The sequence below is a fragment of the Sphaeramia orbicularis genome, chromosome 24, assembly GCF_902148855.1.
Source record: "Sphaeramia orbicularis chromosome 24, fSphaOr1.1, whole genome shotgun sequence".
Lineage (NCBI taxonomy): Eukaryota > Metazoa > Chordata > Actinopteri > Kurtiformes > Apogonidae > Sphaeramia > Sphaeramia orbicularis.
In genome coordinates, this window is record NC_043979.1 from 49828919 (window position 1) to 49849074 (window position 20156).

Genomic DNA, 20156 nt, shown 5'->3' on the forward strand with positions numbered 1-20156 from the left:
TGAAAGGGCGGGTCACACAGACAACTCTGACCAATCAGTGGTCTGCAGTGTTTACACGTCACCTTTTAGTATCTGGTCCCCAGTCTGGAAACCTCAGCGGAGGTGATACCAAAAAACTAGTACTGGGTACCAGATTCCAGGTCCTTTTTTGTAATGGAAAGGCAAAAAGGCCGAGTCGAGTTGAGCTGGTACCATGTAGTGGAAACGCGGCATTTGATAGATGTTTGTGGAGTTTGGAGGTCCATCCACAGGAGAGGTTTACGTTTTTCAATAAAAGTTACATATTTGGGCACCATTTTTGACTACTTGTATTATCATATATGTGTCCAAAAATGTAAAAAATCACCTGGGAGTTCACCAAACCCCCTGAAGTGCACCAGGAAGAATGGCAACAGTTAGATCTTGGAAACCACTGATCTCCACATGAATCTCCACATGGTTCCTAAATTGACTTTGATGCTGTTCTTTATCCTTATGATGCGAACCTTAAATCTGCAGGAAATGGAAGTACTCAAGTATCTCAAATGTACTGTGAAGTTTTTCCTCTATGTCCTGATGTAAATTCTCCTTTTCCTCTCGTCTCAGTACGCCTCCAGCTCGTCTGGCGGGGAGAGTTCCTGTGAAGAGGGTCCGTCGCATCGACCTCCCCACCTCCGGCCCTTCCACCCTCGGACGATAGCCCTGGACCCGGACACCCCCCTGCTGCTCTCCAGTGATCCAGACTACTCCTCCAGTAGCGAACACTCCTGCGACACGGTTATCTACGTCGGACCCGGAGGAATCGCCATCTCAGACCGAGAACTGAGCGACAACGAGGGGCCGCCTTCCTTTGTGCCAATCATCCCCTCCCTGAACAAAAAGCGGGCCAAAGAGGCTCCCAGGCCCGATGGCGACCACTTTAAGTGTAACACGTTTGCAGAACTACAGGAAAGACTGGATTACATCGATGGAAGCGAGGGTCCAGCCACATTTGGCGCAGAGGCCAAAACTGGACAAGGTGTTAGGACTGGACCCAACAAAACCACAGAGGCAACCTCTCCACCAAATCCAGATAAGACCTCATCGCAGAGGCCTACAGAAAGCACAAACCAACCTGATCAGGAACACAAGCTTCCCTCAGCCTGCGTCATCATGGACAAACGGACCAGTGCAGATGGAGAGAAACTTTTAGCCCCCCCTTTACAGCCATGTGCGGTTAAACCTCCTGGACCTCCTTCCCAGAACCCAGAGCCTGTGGTATGGGAGAAAGTCTACCTCAGAGGAGGCATACCCAAACCCTCTGCGTCACCATCCTTACCCAGAACATTTAGGGCTGAATCTCAGGGTGGGGTGGCCACTGGCAGAACCCCCCCGGTAGGTATGAGTCAACAAGCTCCAAGGCAACAACCAGACATGGAAAGGACTCCTCAAACAAATGCTCCTCAGACTGCGATGTTCGGGCGATGCCTCAACAGGGAATTCCTGAGGACCACCGTCACCCTGCAGCAGCCCGTGGAACTGAACGGGGAGGACGAGCTCGTGTTCACCGTCGTGGAGGAGCTTCCTCACGGACTCCTCCCAGACAACGGTCGGCCCTCCAACATCCTCAGCTTCAACAGAGACTGCTCTCTGCAGACCTTCTCCTCCAGATCCCGCCCTGTTAGCATCATCAGCAGTATTAACGACGAGTACGATGCTTACACGGCCCAACACAGAGCCGAAGGGAGCGGCTCTGATCTCTCTCACCGTGGCAACGAACTGTCATGGGAAAGTGAAGCTGCTGCAGATTCAGCTGAAAGTGAAACAAGAAAAGTTTATTTGAGGAGCAAAAACAAATCAACAGAGGTGACATCAGCACTGACCTCACCTGGTGTTTTTCACAGAGAGTCAGTTTTGCAGAAGAGTTCATTGAATGACAGCGGAGTTGGTTTCTCAGAACTGGACAGTGATCCCAGTACTCCCAACAAACCTTCTTTTACCAAGTGCCCTCCTTTCCTTGACTCAACCAAAGCCTCGCTGAAAACCTCCAGGGTCAGAGCCAGTTCTTCAGACTCAGCACAAATCCCACATCACATCTCTCATTCCAGTCTTCCCAGGAAAAACAAGCCTACCTCATCCGCCACAGTGGGCTGCAGCAGACTGGAAGGTAGGCATGATGATGCTTTGCTTCAAGGAAGCAGTTACTCTGATCCTAGAGAGGTCGAGGGTCTCTCTGCTGCCAAACCATCCAGAAGTGGCACGAACGGGAATTCTTCCAAGAGACCCGGCGGGAACAGTAACAGTGTACCTCGTCCACCGAAGGCGCACGTGTCGTCTTCGGCTCAGAGAGTGGTAGACGGCTGTGAGAAGTCCAGCAGCCGGAGAGGAGACACACTTATCAAACTACCACGACTCACCCGAGGAGCCACCACTCTGGGAACATTTTCATCTGAATCTAAATGGGCTCATGAAGGAGCTGCAGCAACAAGCACCCTGAGGTTTTCCTCTTTAGGGAAAAAATCTAACGGGCATAAAAGCAGCATCATCTCCAAGTCTGGCTCCGGAAACATCTCCCTGTCAAGCCAAGAGCAAAAGGCAAGAACTGCACTTTCTCCAAGTGCCTTAAAAACAAGTAGTGATGTTGGAAAGTCTTCTCTTCCAAAAGCATTGACCTCAGAGGAAGAATTCACCACCAGGCTTAGAGCAGATTCTTTCAGCCACAGGACATCGAGCTTAAAAATCGATCATTCAGCCAGAACGTCATCAAGCTTGAAGATGCGAGGAGCCAAAGCAGATTCCTCTAGGTATTTTGGTAGTCTGATGTCTCTGGAGAGGTGCGACAGTCCACCGTCTGTCGGGTCCAAGCTCGGGCTCTCCTTGGAGAACAGCGGTGCTTGTTTGGCAGGTAACAGTAGGTCCAACAGATCAGTGCCCAGACTTGGGGTTCCAGCATCTACTTCCACATCTTCCACTTCCCATGTTCCTCCCAGTCTTTTTGCAAGTACAAGCAAACTTGTACAGCTCAAAGGCAGCAGCAGCAGCATGAGAGCAGCAGGTTCTGGTGGGTTGAAGGTCCGAACGCTGTCTACTAGCAGTTCAAAGAGCCTGAGCTCCTCCTCAAAGCCTCCTGATATGATGACTGGACGCATGGCCAACCTACCTCCAACCAGCAGGTCCCCAGCTCGGTCCACTGCAGGAACCAAGCCCGGAAGAGGCACCATCATGGGCACAAAGCAGGCCGTCAGCCGGGCAGCCAACAGCCGGGTTAGCGAGCTCGCTGCCGGTAGCCAACGGAAGATGCTCAACAGGGAACCGATCGGAAACACAGGTACCGACAGTGGGACAAGCAGCATCATCGGGTCATCAACCAACACCGCCCTGCCATCACCTTACAGTAAAATTACCGCCCCTCGGAGGCCTCAGCGCTACAGCAGCGGCCACGGCAGCGACAACAGCAGTATTCTGAGTGGTGAACTGCCGCCTGCCATGGGACGCACCGCCCTGTTTTACCACAGCGGGGGCAGCAGCGGCTACGAGAGCATGATCCGGGACAGCGAGACCACCGGCAGCACCTCGTCGGCACACGATTCCATGAGTGAGAGCGGAGCGTCAACGTCCAACAGGGGAAGAGTGTCCAAGTCACCGAAGAAGAGAGGAAACGGTGAGTTGGTTTGTGTTTTACAGATGTGTAAATAGAAGTGATGTGCGAATAGAACTTGTGCATAAAAATTTTTACCAAATGAAAAAACAACAATTTCATCAAAACTCTCGTTTTTCGGTTCAAAGTTTTTGTACTGGAAAGAGGAGGTTTTTCGGGCGTAGCGCAAATGGTATATCACACAAAACTGCACTGGAAAGGCCTTTCTCTGCAACTACAGTCAGGTGAATTAAAAAAAAAAAACGGATGTTGACGAATGTTACAACAAGAGAAGAGTTTTAAAAGAAACGTGTCGGTATGTGTGGACACACCAGGAGACGAATCATTTTTTAATTTAGTAGGAGATAGAGGGGTAATATATGGTAATAATGAATACATCTGTAAATAAACACCATATGTACGTTCGTCAACATGTTTATGGAATGACTTCTGGTGTCATCTAACGATAATAAATAAACAAATCATCACATTTGTGATTCCATGGAAAAACCGACATTACGCACTTCTGTTTTTTTCAACATTTAGTAAATATCGGTAAAGTTTTGCGCAGATGTTTGATGGGAAAAAGACTAATGATTAACCCTTAAAGAACCAAACATCCACAGTCAACCAACCTGTTGAGCTACTAATCCTGTCAATCTGTGTCAGTAATTGGTGTCAAATACAGTTCTTCATCTTTTCATGGTCATCAGATATGACCATATTTGGACGTTCAGAGGCTCCGTAGTTACCATGGAAACACCGTCATCTTCTCCAACATTGATTCCCCAGTCAAACCCATGGAGTTGGATCAATGACAGTGGATGGACACACTGGGTTTATACAGATGTAAAATAAAATTATAAAAAAAAAATGACAAAATAAGCATTGTGGAAAAAATAAGTAAAAAAGTTACTAAAAGGAAGTAAAAAAAGAATAAAAGAGGCAACACAATTAACAAAAACAGCCAAAGTGATCAATAAAATGAACAAAAATGAATAATAAATCAACCAAATAATAAGTAATTGAACAAACTCAGGTTGTAGATGTTGGTTTCTGTTCAGTTAAAGGGCTCATATTTATGTAAACCCACTTTTATTTGTCTGTGGTTCATTTATTTGTGTATTTGTATTTACTTATTTAGTTCCAGGACAGTGTGTGTTGGCATTAGTTACAAAGAACCAGATGCATGCACCAGATTTAGCAGAGAAGCTCATTTCCATCTGTTGTCCTGGACAAACGACTGACATGATAAAACATCACTTAGATTAAAAAGTCCTGATATAGTGGAAGAAAACTGTTAAACAGGACAGATACAGAAAAGTCTGCTCAGACTGAACGGTTCCAGTTAAATACAGAAAACTGGGCTGACGTTCTAAAAACACACTGACTGTCCGAGAGCAAGAATAAGATATAAAAGAAAGAACGAGAAGGAGAGAAAAAAAAACTCGAAAAGCACTTGGAGAGCATAGACCTCCACCAAGGCAGATCAGCCCCCCATCACCAAACTTAGTATTAAGTAGTAGTAGTAGTAGTAGTAGTATTAAGTAGTAGTAGTAGTAGTAGTAGTAGTATTAAGTAGTAGTAGTAGTAGTAGTAGTATTAAGTAGTAGTAGTAGTAGTAGTAGTAGTATTAAGTAGTAGTAGTAGTAGTAGTAGTATTAAGTAGTAGTAGTAGTAGTAGTAGTATTAAGTAGTAGTAGTAGTAGTAGTAGTAGTATTAAGTAGTAGTAGTAGTAGTAGTATTAAGTAGTAGTAGTAGTAGTAGTATTAAGTAGTAGTAGTAGTAGTAGTAGTAGTATTAAGTAGTAGTAGTAGTAGTAGTAGTATTAAGTAGTAGTAGTAGTAGTAGTAGTATTAAGTAGTAGTAGTAGTAGTAGTATTAAGTAGTAGTAGTAGTAGTATTAAGTAGTAGTAGTAGTAGTAGTAGTAGTAGTAGTAGTATTAAGTAGTAGTAGTAGTAGTAGTAGTATTAAGTAGTAGTAGTAGTATTAAGTAGTAGTAGTAGTAGTAGTAGTAGCAGTAGTAGTAGGTATCAACATTTCCTGAAAATTTCATCCAAATCTGTCCATAACTTTTTGAGTTATCTTGCTAACAGACAAAAAAACAGACAAACCAACCCTGATGAAAACATAACCTCCACTCTTCCTTGGCGAAAGTAAACAGACTAAAATACAGTTTTCATCGACTAAAACAGAACTAAAATGTCATCAGGTTTCGTCGACTAAAACCAGACGAAAACAGTTGTGTATAATTCGGACTAAAATACGACTAAAACACTCAGAGTTTTAGTCAACTAAAACTAGACAAAAAATATGAAGGTGACTCAAACTAACACAGACTGAACTGACAGTTTAGACTCAAACTACAGTCAACCCTCTGGTATCCAGGTGTGCCTTTTAGGCACACTTTGTACTTCGTGTTAAATAACTTCATATTATTTTTCACAATTTAAATAAGGTTAGAATTCAAAAGTTGTTCATTTGTGCATGATCTTTAAAATTCTGTCCACCAACTAAAATTTGCACATTATAAATAAAAGAAAATGACCAGACTAGCATCTGTCTGCCAGGTGTGCCTAAAACGCACTATTTCTAACATTAGAACCTGTTTTTGATCCAAAGCCTTTAAGGCATAAATCCTGCTTTTACTGAGATCTGGGCTTCATGTGAGAGGGGAGGGGCTAAATTAATTTATTGACGTTGTTAATGTTGCTGTTAATCATTGACATATGCCAGGATGCAAAAATCAAATAATATGTAATCTAATTTTTATGTAGTATTTTGAAAAAAAAACAACATATTTTGTGTTTTTTGCATCAAAAAATGTAGTGACATCATGATGAAAAGAGATCATTTAAAGGGTTAAAAAAAATCTAAAATGAATGATTATTTGATCTGTATGATTAGGGCTGACCTGAATTTACAAAAATAAAACTAAATTAGAGCAGAAAAATAAATCCATATATAATATTTAACAGTTTGATTTATAGGTGTGCTATTTTGGCACACTTAGTGACAGATGCTAGTATTTTTGAACATTTGACCTAACGCCACTTGGGCGTTAGGTCAAGTGGAGGAGTTTAAGTATCTCGGGGTCTTGTTCACGAGTGAGGGAAGGATGGAGCGTGAGATTGACAGACGGATCGGTGCAGCGTCTGCAGTGATGCAGTCGCTGTACCGGTCGGTTGTGGTAAAGAAGGAGCTGAGCCGAGAGGCGAAGCTCTCGATTTACCGGTCAATCTACGTTCCTACCCTCACCTATGGTCATGAGCTTTGGGTCATGACCGAAAGGACCAGATCCCGGATACAAGCGGTCGAAATGAGTTTCCTCCGTCGGGTGGCTGGGCGCACCCTTAGGGATAGGGGGAGGAGCTCAGTCACCAGGGAGGAGCTCGGAGTAGAGCCGCTGCTCCTCCGCGTCGAGAGGGGCCAGCTGAGGTGGCTCGGGCATCTGTTTCGGATGCCTCCTGGACGCCTCCCTGGGGAGGTGTTCCGGGCATGTCCCACCGGGAGGAGACCTCGGGGAAGACCCAGGACACGTTGGAGAGACTATGTCTGTGGGCTGGCCTGGGAACGCCTCGGGATCCCCCCGGAAGAGCTGGAGGAGGTGTCTGGGGAGAGGGAAGTCTGGGCATCCCTGCTTAGACTGTTACCCCCGCGACCCGGCCCCGGATAAGCGGAAGAGAATGGATGGATGGATGGATTTGACCTAACGCCAAAAATAATAATGCAAATTAACCAGTGTTACTGTTAATCACTGACATATGCCAGGATGAAAAAATCGAATAATATGTGATCCACTTTTTATGTTGTATACGGCAAAAAAATTAATTTTGTGTTTTTTTCATCCAAAAAAATGGTTTGTTTCCATTACAAACACGGCATTTAAAGGGTTAAAAAATGTGACAGTTATTGAGTATTTGGTATTTTTATTTATGGCTGAAGTTGATGAAATAGAAAAAAGTGTAAAAGAATTAACAACAAACTGTATGAAAAAATTTTTGTCATTATTCCACAAGTGTGTGAAAAAGGCACACTTGGTGCTTAGTAAGGGGCTTGGAGGACGGGGTACCAGAGGGATACAACAGGTTGAAAAAACAAACACAACACTCGTGTGAACTGTTTTTCCCCAGTTGTGTGTATTGTCCAGATCAGTGGCGGTAGATGAGTGTAGACATGTTTGGATCTCACATTGGACACATTCACCGGTGGGCGTGGTCTCCTGTGGGCGTGGTCTCTCCTGGAGCGTCCACTAGCATTAGCATCTTTATGGCTTTTTATTGTTTGAGTGTGTGATGATGGGATGGAAGGTTCAGCCCAGTACGATCCCAGCTCCTCCACCATCCATCAGTGCAGAATTGATCACCGTGTGCGGCGGGGGTGATGGCTTCTGGCGGCGGATTGTGATTGGCGTCTGTGGTTGGTCGGTCAGCGTCAGGTGGAGCGTCCTGATGCATATGGAAACGGCACTGGTGTGATCCGGCTGCCGTCAGTCTGCAGATCTGGGCTGGTTTGAGCCTCATGAATATTTCATGGAGCCGGTGTACAAATCCAAGTCCAATTATCACCCACACCCCCACTCCACAGCACTACAAACGCCCCCCGCCCCCCCACACCCCCACTCCACAGCACTACAAACGCCCCCGCCCCCCCCACACCCCACTCCACAGCACTACAAACGCCCCCGCCCCCCCACACCCCCACTCCACAGCACTACAAACGCCCCCGCCCCCCCACACCCCCACTCCACAGCACTACAAACCCACTCAAACCCCCACCCCACCCCCCCACCATCTCCACAGACTGTTCCCATCATCACCCACAGCTCCTGCCTCCATGTTTACTCTCATATTTTATCCCACACCGTCTCCCTGGCAGCGAAGTCCATCCCATAAAAAACTCAGCGGTGACGGTGACGGTGTTCAAATGGATGTGGACGCAGAACGGCCAAACTGATGAACGTAAACCTACCACACAGATGAGGCTAATTAGAAATAATGAGCCGCACAATTGAATGTTTTAGTGAAGTCAGTGCTCAGCGACATCTCAAACACGTGTCACATGACCATCCGATCACGCCAACGCAGGAACTGTCACATTATGGGATGCATTTATGAACACTGTCGTTGACGTCACTTTCATCCTGTTGGCTCGGATTTGTTTCTTTTTTTTTGTGTCTTTTGTGATGTTTGCATCTCGCATCCCTTTTATCATATTTTCATCGTGTTACGTGTTTTTTGTCATTTTCATTTTATCTCCTCGTTTACATCATTTTTCTCTTGTTTCTTTTACATAATTTTCTTCTTCTCAGTCTTTTATGTCCTTTTTTTGTTGTGTCTTATATTTTCATTGTGTTACATATTTTGTCATTTTCATTCTTTCTTTGACATAATTTTTTTGCATATTTTACTATATTTTACATTTACATTGTTACATTTATGTTATTTGTCGCCTCATTTACATAATTTTTTTAATCATCTTTTACATAATTTTCGTCTTCTCAATGTTCTCGTCGTTTGTGTTTTTTATGTCTTTTACTGTATTTTAATCCTGTTACATAATTTGTCATTTCATTTTATTTCCTCGTTTACATCACTTTTCTCTTGAGTCTTACGTAATTTTCTTAATGTTGTTTTTCCTTTGTTACATATTTTACTATATTTTAATCCTGTTACATTTTTAATTTTTTCATTTTGTTTCCTTGTTTACATAATTTTTGCCTTGTTCCGTTTTTTACATTTATTTATTTCTTCCCAGTTTTACGAAGTTGTTATTTTGTGCTATATACATGAAATTTGATTCATTGATTTACATATTTTTTGTCATTTTCGTTTTTGTTTCCTTGTTCACATCATTTTTCTTTTGCTTCTTTTACATAATTTTCTACTTCTCTGCCTTTTACGTTGTTTTTGTTTTTTACATCGTTTATTATACGTTAATCCTGTTACATTTTATGTCATTTTCATTTTTGTTTCCACCTTAACATTTTTTCTTTGTGTCTTCTCCATGATTTATTTCTTCTCAGTTTTAAATTATTTTTGTTTCATTGTGTTTTATTTGTTTTCCTTTCCTGTTCTTATTTCTCGGTAAATCAAAGCTACATTAATTCAGGGTTTTTTTCTCTATATGATGTGAATGTCTTCGTGTTTTTCGTAGCCGTCTCTTATTTTTGTGATTTCCTCTAAAGCCACTTGGTGTTTTGACTTCAGGTTTCTTGCGGCGCCGATTGATCCCGGCGCCGCTTCCGGACCCGTCCACCCTGGGCCTGAGGGTGGGGGGGCAGTGGGTGGACCGGCCCCCCCTGGGCGGGACCCTGAAGGAGCCCTTCGAGATAAAGGTGTACGAGATCGACGACGTGGAGCGCGTGCAGAGGAGGAGGCAGGCGGCGGAGGCGGAGGTCAGTGGACGCCATCTGTTCACACGGATGCACAGAATATCAAACACATTTAAAAAAACATATAAAGGAATATGAATGTAGAAGCATGAGCACGTCCATGAAGTAGAGAGTGTTCTGGTCAGAGGGTGGCGCTGTGGGCTGCAGTTTATGAGACCAAAATAAAATAATAAAATAAGTGAAAAGAAAAACAGTGTGTGTAAATAAATGGATTATACTGTCCATAGATTTCCAAGATTATCCACCCTGTCCACAGGTCGGACACAGTGTCGGCTGCTGGTCTTTCAGACAGAGGAAGCTCATTGTCCACTTACATTAAAAAAATGGTCCAGTTCTTCAAACATAAATTCGTCCTCCGTTCCTTTTTCAGAAAATGCTCAGTGACCTTAACGAACCAGCTAAACTAGAAAACGCTGAAATTCTGTTAAATTGAACCCAGTTAGTCCAGTGCTTGTGTTTTCTTCCAGGTCAGTAAATGAACAGTTCATTTGGTTTCTGTGATTCCACAGCAGAATGTGTGACGTATTAAACTGAACTGTGTCAGTGAAGGAGCAGATCTGAAAACAGCTGTCAATCAAACTGGACTCAGCCTTTGGACCCATCCTCCAATCAGCACGCGGAAGCCTGGCGTCCAGCCCGGCCGAGCTCTGCCCACAGCTCCGTTCACCCCCCGAGACGCTGGGTGTCCGGGGGCGGGACAACCTCATGTCATGTGTCCAGTGCTGGTCCAGTTTGTAGTGGTTTTTCCAGCAGTTCCACTCAGTCCCATTGAAGTGCATGGACGCTGAGCGTCTACGGACAAATGCACTGAGCAGAGATGGAATGAACAGACACGGGAACGGAGGAGAAGTGAACAACATCCAGTCCACTGATCTGGGATCAAACTGATTCTGAACCAACTGGTCTGAGAGATGAACGTGTTCCAACACATTTGGAGTCAATGAAATGAAAACAACTGAACAGATTTGAGCATTTAATTTTCGGAATTTGAGGGGAAGCTGAGCTTCCACTGCAGTCTGACAGAAAACACCACAGGTTGGACATCTATGGACAGTATTATCCACGGCGTCCATACTGTCCATAGATGTCCAACCTGGGGACAGTCCTCGTCTCCGTCCTCAGTGTCTGTTGCTCAAACTCGTCCTCTAGTCGTCCATGTCTCCGTTGACCTTCTGTCAGATTCACTCTGTTCTATCTGGTTCTGATTGGACGGAGGTCTGAGGGGACAGATCGGACCTGAACGCCGTCGTCTCTGGGCTAACGGGTCGTTAACCTTCAGCTGCGACTGTTGAAGAAAAGACATGAACTGATGTTTGAAGGGTGTTTCAGAGTTGTGTCCCTACTGTCGTCTTTTCCTGTCTGTCCTGTATCTGCTGGACTCAGTGTTTTTTCTGCTTCTGTCTCTGCAGCCGTTCCATGACGTTGAAAAGGTGAGTTTATTTTTTCATGTGGTTTGTCCTGTCTGTCCAACGTCTGTCCAACGTCCACGTCTCAACAGAATGAAAACCACGGCATCAACATCAGTGTCATTTTAGTCCCAGTCCTTTATCATCATATTAAAGGGTTTTTCATTCATTTCTGTGTTCGTCCTTTTAACACAAATGTTGCCATATTTTGTTTATGATATATTTTTTTGTATCATATTCGAGGGCGTTTTTGGCAACTTTTTGCTCATGACAAAAATAAATTTTACCAGTAACATTTTAAAAATATAGAACATTTCATTCCTAAAACATGTTTGGTGATGTATTTTGGATGTATTATTGGTAATCATGTAAGAAAAAAATGATAAGTATTTGTTTAAATATTCCATTCATAGTCTGTATCCAGTCGTTAGTTGTAGGTGGTTCTAATCTGCACCATTTTTTTGGTAATAGCCTTTTTACAGGCAGCTAATGGTATTTTAACCCTTTCATGCATGAATTATGAGACCCTTAATCAAGATTGTTTTCCTGTTTTTATTCCTCTTTAGGCATGAAAAAAACATGCCTAAAGAAAATGTTTTTATGAAGCTAGTTTTCGTGGAGCTGCAAAACTCTGCTCAGCTGGACACCATGTGTTTAATTTTTGAAGCAAATAAACATGTATTTACTGATATATTGTGTGAAAACTATGAAATAAAAACATTTTTAATGCTTATTATAGGTAATTCATTTATCAGACGGGGTAGTTTGTTTACCTGCTTTACCAGTTTGTCTGATAAAGGAATTACCTACAATAATTCTATGTGGAAGACAGTATGAACCTTTAGCAGACATTTATAATGCTACTAATCTGAAGTTTTCTCACATTTTTACACTCTAATACCAGTCATTTCTCACTTCATGGACATAATATGTAAAAAAACCAACAACAGTTAAAACAAACTGTTAATTACAGACTAATAAAAATAACAAGCAATTGATTTACACTTAAACATGTTACTCTAGATCAGGTTTATCTAGAACAGTACAGTTCCAGTACTGGTCTGAATGTCAGTGTATTATTATTATGGGATGGTGCATTAGTGTCCACTGTGTTAGCTGATCTGGAACTAAAACAACTAAACCCATGAATATACAAGAGAACAGCTGCACAAGAACTGTCCACTGGAGTGACCACTGGAGTGACCACTGGAGTGACCACTGTGCATGAAAGGGTTAAAGTCTGTGAAAAGGTTCGTTAAACATCTGTGTTATTTATGCAATAAATTATGTACATTTTTCAAATCAGATTTTATATATTTTATGTTTTTTGTCCGTTTGTGTTTTTATAGTAGGTTAAAGTGAAAAAATAATAGACAGATGATCTAGATGAAGTTGTGCTGAAAAAACAGATCCAAACATGGGTATAGTAAACATTTGTTTCTATAGTATATAAAGGCCAAACCAAAAGGACTGAAAAACAGACAGAATAGACTCAGACCACTAAGGGTTAAAGATGGCGGCCATATTGAACAGGGTAAAAAAACCAAACCAAAGCCTTCTCCATTGGCTGCAGTGGGATGATCCTCCACCAGGGGGCAGAAAACAGTTTAAGGTTTATAAGGAAAGTATTGATTGTATTGATCAGATAAAGGTGTCAGAACCTGGTGTAGCACATGTGATACAGATGGTTTTAAAGGAACACTGGACATTTCCCATCATGCATCATTACCAGTGAATGTGAGTCAGCTGTTGAAAGTATCTGTGTCTGTGATCGTCCAATCAGGGATCAGCTGTTTCACTGAACGAACCAATGAGCATTTTCCTTTATGTGGATTAAAAATATGAGTCATAAATGTGGGCGTGGTCAGTTTTTCAGTGTTTCCCGTCCTCGTTTGCCTTAAACACCTGTAATTAAAGGGTGCTGATCCACTGGTCACCTGATCCTGTCTGTCCCTGATCCGCTCAGATTAACGCTCAGACCTGCAGATTAGCGCACATGCTAATTTTATCTGCAGCTCAGTCCTAATTAAATACAGCGGTGGAGGCGGAGCCTAAACACAGAGGCTCTGCAGGTCTAAAGGACGGCACATTCAGGTGGACTCTGGTGGGTCCAGGTGGACTGTAGTGGACTCTGGTGGATTCAGGTGGGTTCAGGTGGACTCTGGTGGACTCAGGTTGGTTCAGGTGGACTCTGGTGGGTTCAGGTGGACTCTGGTGGACTGTAGTGGATCTGACCTTGTCCCTCTGTGGTCTTGGGGGGTCTGCAGGGCCTGCTGTACTTTAACGCCCGCCTCAGGATGTTGGAGAAGCGTCAGCAGCAGATCAGAGAACTGACCAATGAGCAGCAGAGGCTGAAGGCGGAGCTAGAGGACGCCAAGACCAGACTGATGCTGGACCCCCGAAAGTGGACCGGAGAGTGTGAGTACTGACCCTGAACGCACCACGGACAACACGAGTACTGACCCTGAACGCACCACAGATAATAGGAGTACTGACCCTGAACGCACCACGGATAACACGAGTACTGACCCTGAACACACCACAGGTAATACGAGTACTGACCCTGAACACACCACGGACAATACGAGTACTGACCCTGAACATACCACAGATAATATGAGTACTGACCCTGAACACACCACAGGTAATGTTAGTACTGACCCTGAACACACCACAGACAATACGAGTACTGACCCTGAACATACCACGGACAATACGAGTACTGACTCTGAACACACCACAGATAATATGAGTACTGACCCTGAACACACCACAGGTAATGTTAGTACTGACCCTGAACACACCACGGACAACACGAGTACTGACCCTGAACGCACCACAGATAATAGGAGTACTGACCCTGAACGCACCACGGACAACACGAGTACTGACCCTGAACACACCACAGGTAATACGAGTACTGACCCTGAACACACCACGGACAATACGAGTACTGACCCTGAACATACCACGGACAATACGAGTACTGACTCTGAACACACCACAGATAATATGAGTACTGACCCTGAACACACCACAGGTAATGTTAGTACTGACCCTGAACACACCACAGACAATACGAGTACTGACCCTGAACGCACCACAGACAATACGAGTACTGACCCTGAACACACCACAGGTAATACGAGTACTGACCCTGAACGCACCACAGACACCATGGAACCCCTGGGGGGTCCAGGTGAGCCCTCCCAGACCCAGACCTGTTTCCTTGCTGCTCTGTCAGTCACTGCTGTAAGTCCAGCTGGTGTGTTCATGGGTCGCAGGTTGAACTCTGACAGACTCCAGTGTTCAGAGGCAGAACCCTGAGCTGAAGCAACAAGTGGACCATCAGAGGCAGAACCCTGAGCTGAAGCAACAAGTGGACCATCAGAGGCAGAACCCTGAGCTGAAGCAACAAGTGGACCATCAGAGGCAGAACCAGAACTGAAGCAACAAGTGGACCATCAGAGGCAGAACCCTGAGCTGAAGCAACAAGTGGACCATCAGAGGCAGAACCCTGAGCTGAAGCAACAAGTGGACCATCAGAGGCAGAACCTGAACTGAAGCAACAAGTGGACCATCAGAGGCAGAACCTGAACTGAAGCAACAAGTGGACCATCAGAGGCAGAACCCTGAGCTGAAGCAACAAGTGGACCATCAGAGGCAGAACCTGAGCTGAAGCAACAAGTGGACCATCAGAGGCAGAACCTGAACTGAAGCAACAAGTGGACCATCAGAGGCAGAACCTGAACTGAAGCAACAAGTGGACCATCAGAGGCAGAACCTGAACTGAAGCAACAAGTGGACCATCAGAGGCAGAACCTGAACTGAAGCAACAAGTGGACCATCAGAGGCAGAACCTGAACTGAAGCAACAAGTGGACCATCAGAGGCAGAACCCAGCTGCAGTCAGTGACATGTTTATGAAGGACATGAAGATTAAAGACCAGACTGTTCATGCATTCAGCAAAATTATTCTGACAACCAACAAATGCACGAACATTTAAACTCAACTGGGAATTTACAGACTCTGCTCCTCCTCCTCTTCTTCCTCCTCTTCCTCCTCCTCTTCCTCTTCTTCCTCCTCTTCCTCCCCCTCCTCCTCCTCTTCTTCCTCCTCTTCCTCCTCCTCCTCCTCTCTTCCTCTTCTTCCTCCTCCTCCTCCTCCTCTCCTCTTCTTCCTCTCCTCCTCCTCTTCCTCCTCTTCCTCTCCTCCTCCTCCTCTTCCTCTTCTTCCTCCTCTTCCTCCTCCTCCTCCTCCTCTTCTTCCTCCTCTTCCTCCTCCTCTTCGTTCTCCTTTATTTAACCAGTAAACACTGACTCGTTCTGTTTCATTAAAGCCCCTCCCCCTTCCTTCTGTTTCCAGTCGACGTGGACCCGGACCTGGACCCGGACTCCCAGGACTACCTGGAGGCTCTGGTCCAGACCACGGCTGAGCTCCAGTACTGCGTTAACCTGTGCAAGTCCCGCCTCATGATGGAGACCTGCTTTGACATCACCGTGACGACCACTGCCGCCGCACAGGGGGGGCAACAGGAAGTGGAGGTGTGACAGGGGGCGGGGTTTACACTTTTAACCCCGATGAAGAAAAATGACAAAAGAAGAAAAGACGAAAAAACTGGACTAAATGTGTGGATTTACGTGTTTTTGTTCTGATCCTGGATCCGATAAATGAGGAAGTGCCTTTATGCGTTAGTATTTAATTAGACATCGTTTGATATTTATTTAATTTATTCATTTGTCGTAGTTTCATGTTTACATTCTGTATTTATTTATAGATTTACTTATGTGTCAGAAATGATTCGATAAGCCCCTTTTCCACCGACATTCCTAGGTTTTTATTTGCCTGGTAAATAACTTCCAGTTAACTGCTGTTTGTTTTACAACGGCATATTGAGGGGAAAAAATCCGATATTTTAAGGAGAAAAGTTGAAGTATCACAAGAAAAAAAACATGATAGTTTAAGGTGAAAGTATTAAAATGTTAAAAAGTTGGAAAATTTAGCCCCTTTTACACCGACATTCCCAGGTTTTTATTTCCCTGGTAAAAAAACTGGTATTTTCCGTGGAAACGCACCAAAGTTTTTCAGGTAAGTTGAAGTTCGTTCGGTGGAAAAGGGGTTTAGAACAGACTTGGACCGACAGCACCCCCCCTAGGAACAGGTTCATATTCAGACCCTGCATGTGTTTTAACGTAGACCAACCAGATCTGAACCCACATCCGTTTCAGATTTAAAAAAAAAAAAAAAAGTCGTGAAAACCGTCCTGAACCCGACTGAATTCCTGGTGTTTTTTATTCTGTTTTTTGGACTCGAAGCCAATTCATCGGGTCGAACTTTGTGAATCTGTTTATGTAAACTTTCAGAACCAAGAGGATCTTTATGTCACAGGTGTCAAACCTGCGGCCCAGGGGCCAAATCTGCCCCCCCCCCCCACCCCCAGAAGTTCAGTTCCGGCCCTGCAGGATGAAAGTGCATAAATGAACCTGAGCAGTCCAGGTTCCACATACACACCAATGAGATCTACAGTCAAAAGAACACCACAATAAACCTTATTTATTTATTTATTTAACTTTTTTTTTTTCTTCTCATTCTTTTTTTTTTTTTTAACATTTTTTTTATTTTTTTTACTTATTTATTTATTGGTTTTTTGTTTGTTTGTTTTATTTACAATAACCCATAAATGACAACCACAAATTTTCTTTGTGAAAAATTATGTGGAAAAAATGTAAGTGAAAAAAAAAAACATTACACTGAAAATATTTACATTTACAAAACTATTCTTTCACAATAAAATGCACATAAATAAAAACACAGATGAACAGCCTGAACTGTGCAGTTTGAACAGTATTCTGTCTGTTCCTAAATGTTTCTGGAACACTGTGTGTAAATGCACATGTAGAATGAAGAAGTCCAGGCAGAAGAGTGTTCAAACTGCACTAATTTTTCAAATGAAATTAGTTTTTTCAGGTTATTCACATCTTTTTTTGTAAAATGTAAATATTTTCATCATTTAATTGGGTTTTTGTCCTAAAACAAAAAGACAGACTTGGATTTGTCATTATTCACAGGTTCTTCAGTCAGTATTTGACGGGTTCTGCCCGCTGCAGATCAAACTGAGTAAATATGAAACTGAACTAGAATGAGTTTGACAGAACTGATTTAGGTTTGTTTTTTTGTTGTTGTTTTTTTCCAATCGTAGCTTCATTCTTTGCCTTTAAAACTGAAACAGGTGAGATTCAATGTTTCCAAAGACAGAATTAAAGGAAAACTAATGAAACCTGTAAAAAAACCTGAAGCAGCAGCAGTGGTTTCAGCCTCAGGTTTGAACCGCACACACATTTACGTCCACTAGAGGGAGCGCACTGACGATTTATACGACTATTATTTATTCTGTTGGATTTCCAGTCGAATAAACGTACGACATCAGAGATGGAAGAGTTTCTGATGTTTCCCACTGTTTCCTTCTTTCTCAGGCTCTTTTTTAACGTTTCTGCATGAAAAGTGTTTTTAAGTCACTTTGTTTCGTGTGTAAAAGAGAAAAAGAATCTGTTTTTTTTTGTTGTTTTTTTTACCGACGAGACGTGAAACAGTTGAAGATATTTTTATTTGTTTCTTTTTACTGAACTTTTTTTTTTTTAAGATGAACTGAAACAGAATGAAAATGTAAATGAAAATGTTTGAGTCAATAAACGCTGAGTCTGCGTCTTCTGTGTCGACCTGGAAAATGGACAAGCCCCGCCCACATGTGGTGGCCATGCCCACTCATTATTTCCCGCCTCCTTTTTCTTCTTCTACTCTTTCTGTTCCTTTATTTCCGTCTTGAATATTTTTAACTGCATGGTTTTTCTAAATTCATCCTGAAACATTTTACGGAGAAAAAAAAACAAATGAATTTATTAAAATAAATCTAAATGAACTCCAGCTGCAGTTTTACAACATGTGCTTTTATTTTGAAGGGCAGAGGAAGTTCTGAAACTGAAGAGGACGACAGCGACCAGACTGAAGCAGCTGAAGAGTTTTACCCTCCACCCTTTCTTCTGTTTTCTCTCCTTTTTCTTTTCTTTCATTTCTGTTTTCTCTCTTTTCTTCTCATCTTCTCTTGTCTCTCTTTTTCTTCTCTTTTCTTTTTTCTTCTCTTTTCTTTTTTCTTCTCTTTCTTTTCTTCATCAGACTCTGTCAGTATCACTGCAGGTACATGTAGAAACTTTAGGCCTCTGTTGCCATGACAACCAGTGCTGGCTCCTCATTGGCTGGTTTCAGTGTAAATTACCTGTCAGTCATCTCTTAATGAGCCTTTGTCACCTGACCTGACGTTACCGCGGCAACTTCAACGCCTCCGTGTTTCCAGGAGGCGTTTTCGCTGCAGTTTTCCACATGTTTATGGAGAACGGACGGCGGTTCCCGATCGGAGCGTTGACGTTCCATCAGCAGCTTCACTTCAAAGCTTCAGAGATGGTTTTTTTTTTTTTTTTTTTTTTTCAGTCGTTTGTCAAAGTTTCCTCCTTTTCCGCATGAAAAATAGATGCATGTGTGGGTTTTCGCTTCGTCTTTGATCAGTTTTTAATGCGATGACGGTCGAGTTCAGCCCGAGTTCAGCTCATCAACGAGTTCAGGAAAAATCCACAACTCTTCGTCTTCAAAGTTTTCATGAAGAGTCGTCGACACGTAGAGTTCGTATTTTTAATTATTAAAAAAAATGAAAATAACATCTGTGAAGTTCTGCCGATGTATCGGATCGAACAGAAATGAACAGAATTTAGTTCCGTTGAAGAACCGGAGGATTAATGTGACCACTAGAGGGAGTAGTGAGCCGAGGATGAGAACCATAAAGACACAACTGTCAGTCAAAGAACAGAAGTGATTCAACTAGTCGTAGTTGTGAGTTTGATGAAAACCTGTAAAAACTGACCCGTTTTTAAGTGTAAAATAGATTTTAAAGCGTTGATATGTCGTGTTTTTATTTTCAAAAATATAAAAAAAAAAAAAAAAAACGACTTCAAATTCTAATCGTAGTGTTTCGAATAAAGGTCTGTGAAGTTCTGCTAAAGGTGCCCATGTTTGGATTATACAAATATGTCCAATTATGTGTTTAATGTGACCACTAGAGGGAGCAGTGAGTTACTGAAGGTCAAGTTAACCATGAGAACCATAAAGAACCAACTGTCAGAGTCAGTGTTTAAACTCCAGTGGTTGTTTTCTCTGGACTCAGATGGAAATGAACAGAATGGAGTTGGATTCAGAGGTTTATGAAGGTACACTGTTATTATGGGATGTTCTTATCGTTGCTAAGTTTCCGTTTGTTGGTCCGTGGCTCAGACTAAACTGGGACAGTTTCTACCTCTATCTTTAGTTCAGTTATTGACTACATGAACCAACAGAAAACAGAGCTAAGCTAACGGTGGTAAGCTAACTGGGCAAAGCTACCAGGGCTAAGCTAACAGAGGGTATTAGTGGTTTTACTGTGGCTGTTTTAGTCTAAAAACAGGGCTAAGACAGCAGAGCTAAGCTAACAGGTAAGCTAACAGTGTGGATTAGTGGTTTTACTGTGGCTTTCAGTCTTAAAACAGAGCTAAGCGAACATGTCTAAGCTAACAGGGCTAAAATAACAGAGCTAAGCTTAAAGGGCTAGGATAAAAGAGGTAAGCTAACAGAGGTAAGTTAACAGGGCTAAGCTAAAAGAGGGGATTAGTGGTTTTACTGTGGCTGTTTTAGTCTAAAAACAGAGCTAAAAGGGCTAAGCTAACAGAGCTAAGTGAAGA

General features: G+C 43.0%; 1 protein-coding gene and 2 long non-coding RNA genes across 3 annotated transcripts in view; 2 read left to right on the forward strand and 1 right to left on the reverse strand.

Moving 5' to 3' along the window:
* The window catches only part of LOC115415125 (kinesin-like protein KIF26A), a 79632-nt gene extending 63368 nt beyond the window's left edge, over positions 1-16264 (forward strand). Inside the window, exons 12-16 of the mRNA XM_030128586.1 lie at positions 586-3619; positions 9807-9994; positions 11401-11421; positions 13665-13815; positions 15763-16264. Of these exons, the coding sequence (XP_029984446.1) occupies positions 586-3619; positions 9807-9994; positions 11401-11421; positions 13665-13815; positions 15763-15947 (3579 nt within the window). The 3' untranslated portion in view covers positions 15948-16264. The remainder of the gene's footprint in view (positions 1-585; positions 3620-9806; positions 9995-11400; positions 11422-13664; positions 13816-15762) is intronic.
* Positions 4846-19832, reverse strand: LOC115415133 (uncharacterized). Its single transcript, XR_003934770.1, has 3 exons — positions 17820-19832; positions 13608-13616; positions 4846-4857 (listed from the first exon to the last, which is right to left on the reverse strand). It is a non-coding gene; the product is annotated as an uncharacterized LOC115415133 (long non-coding RNA).
* On the forward strand, positions 16646-17828 carry LOC115415131 (uncharacterized). Its single transcript, XR_003934768.1, has 2 exons — positions 16646-16778; positions 17561-17828. It is a non-coding gene; the product is annotated as an uncharacterized LOC115415131 (long non-coding RNA).
* Positions 19833-20156: the final 324 nt, after the last annotated feature.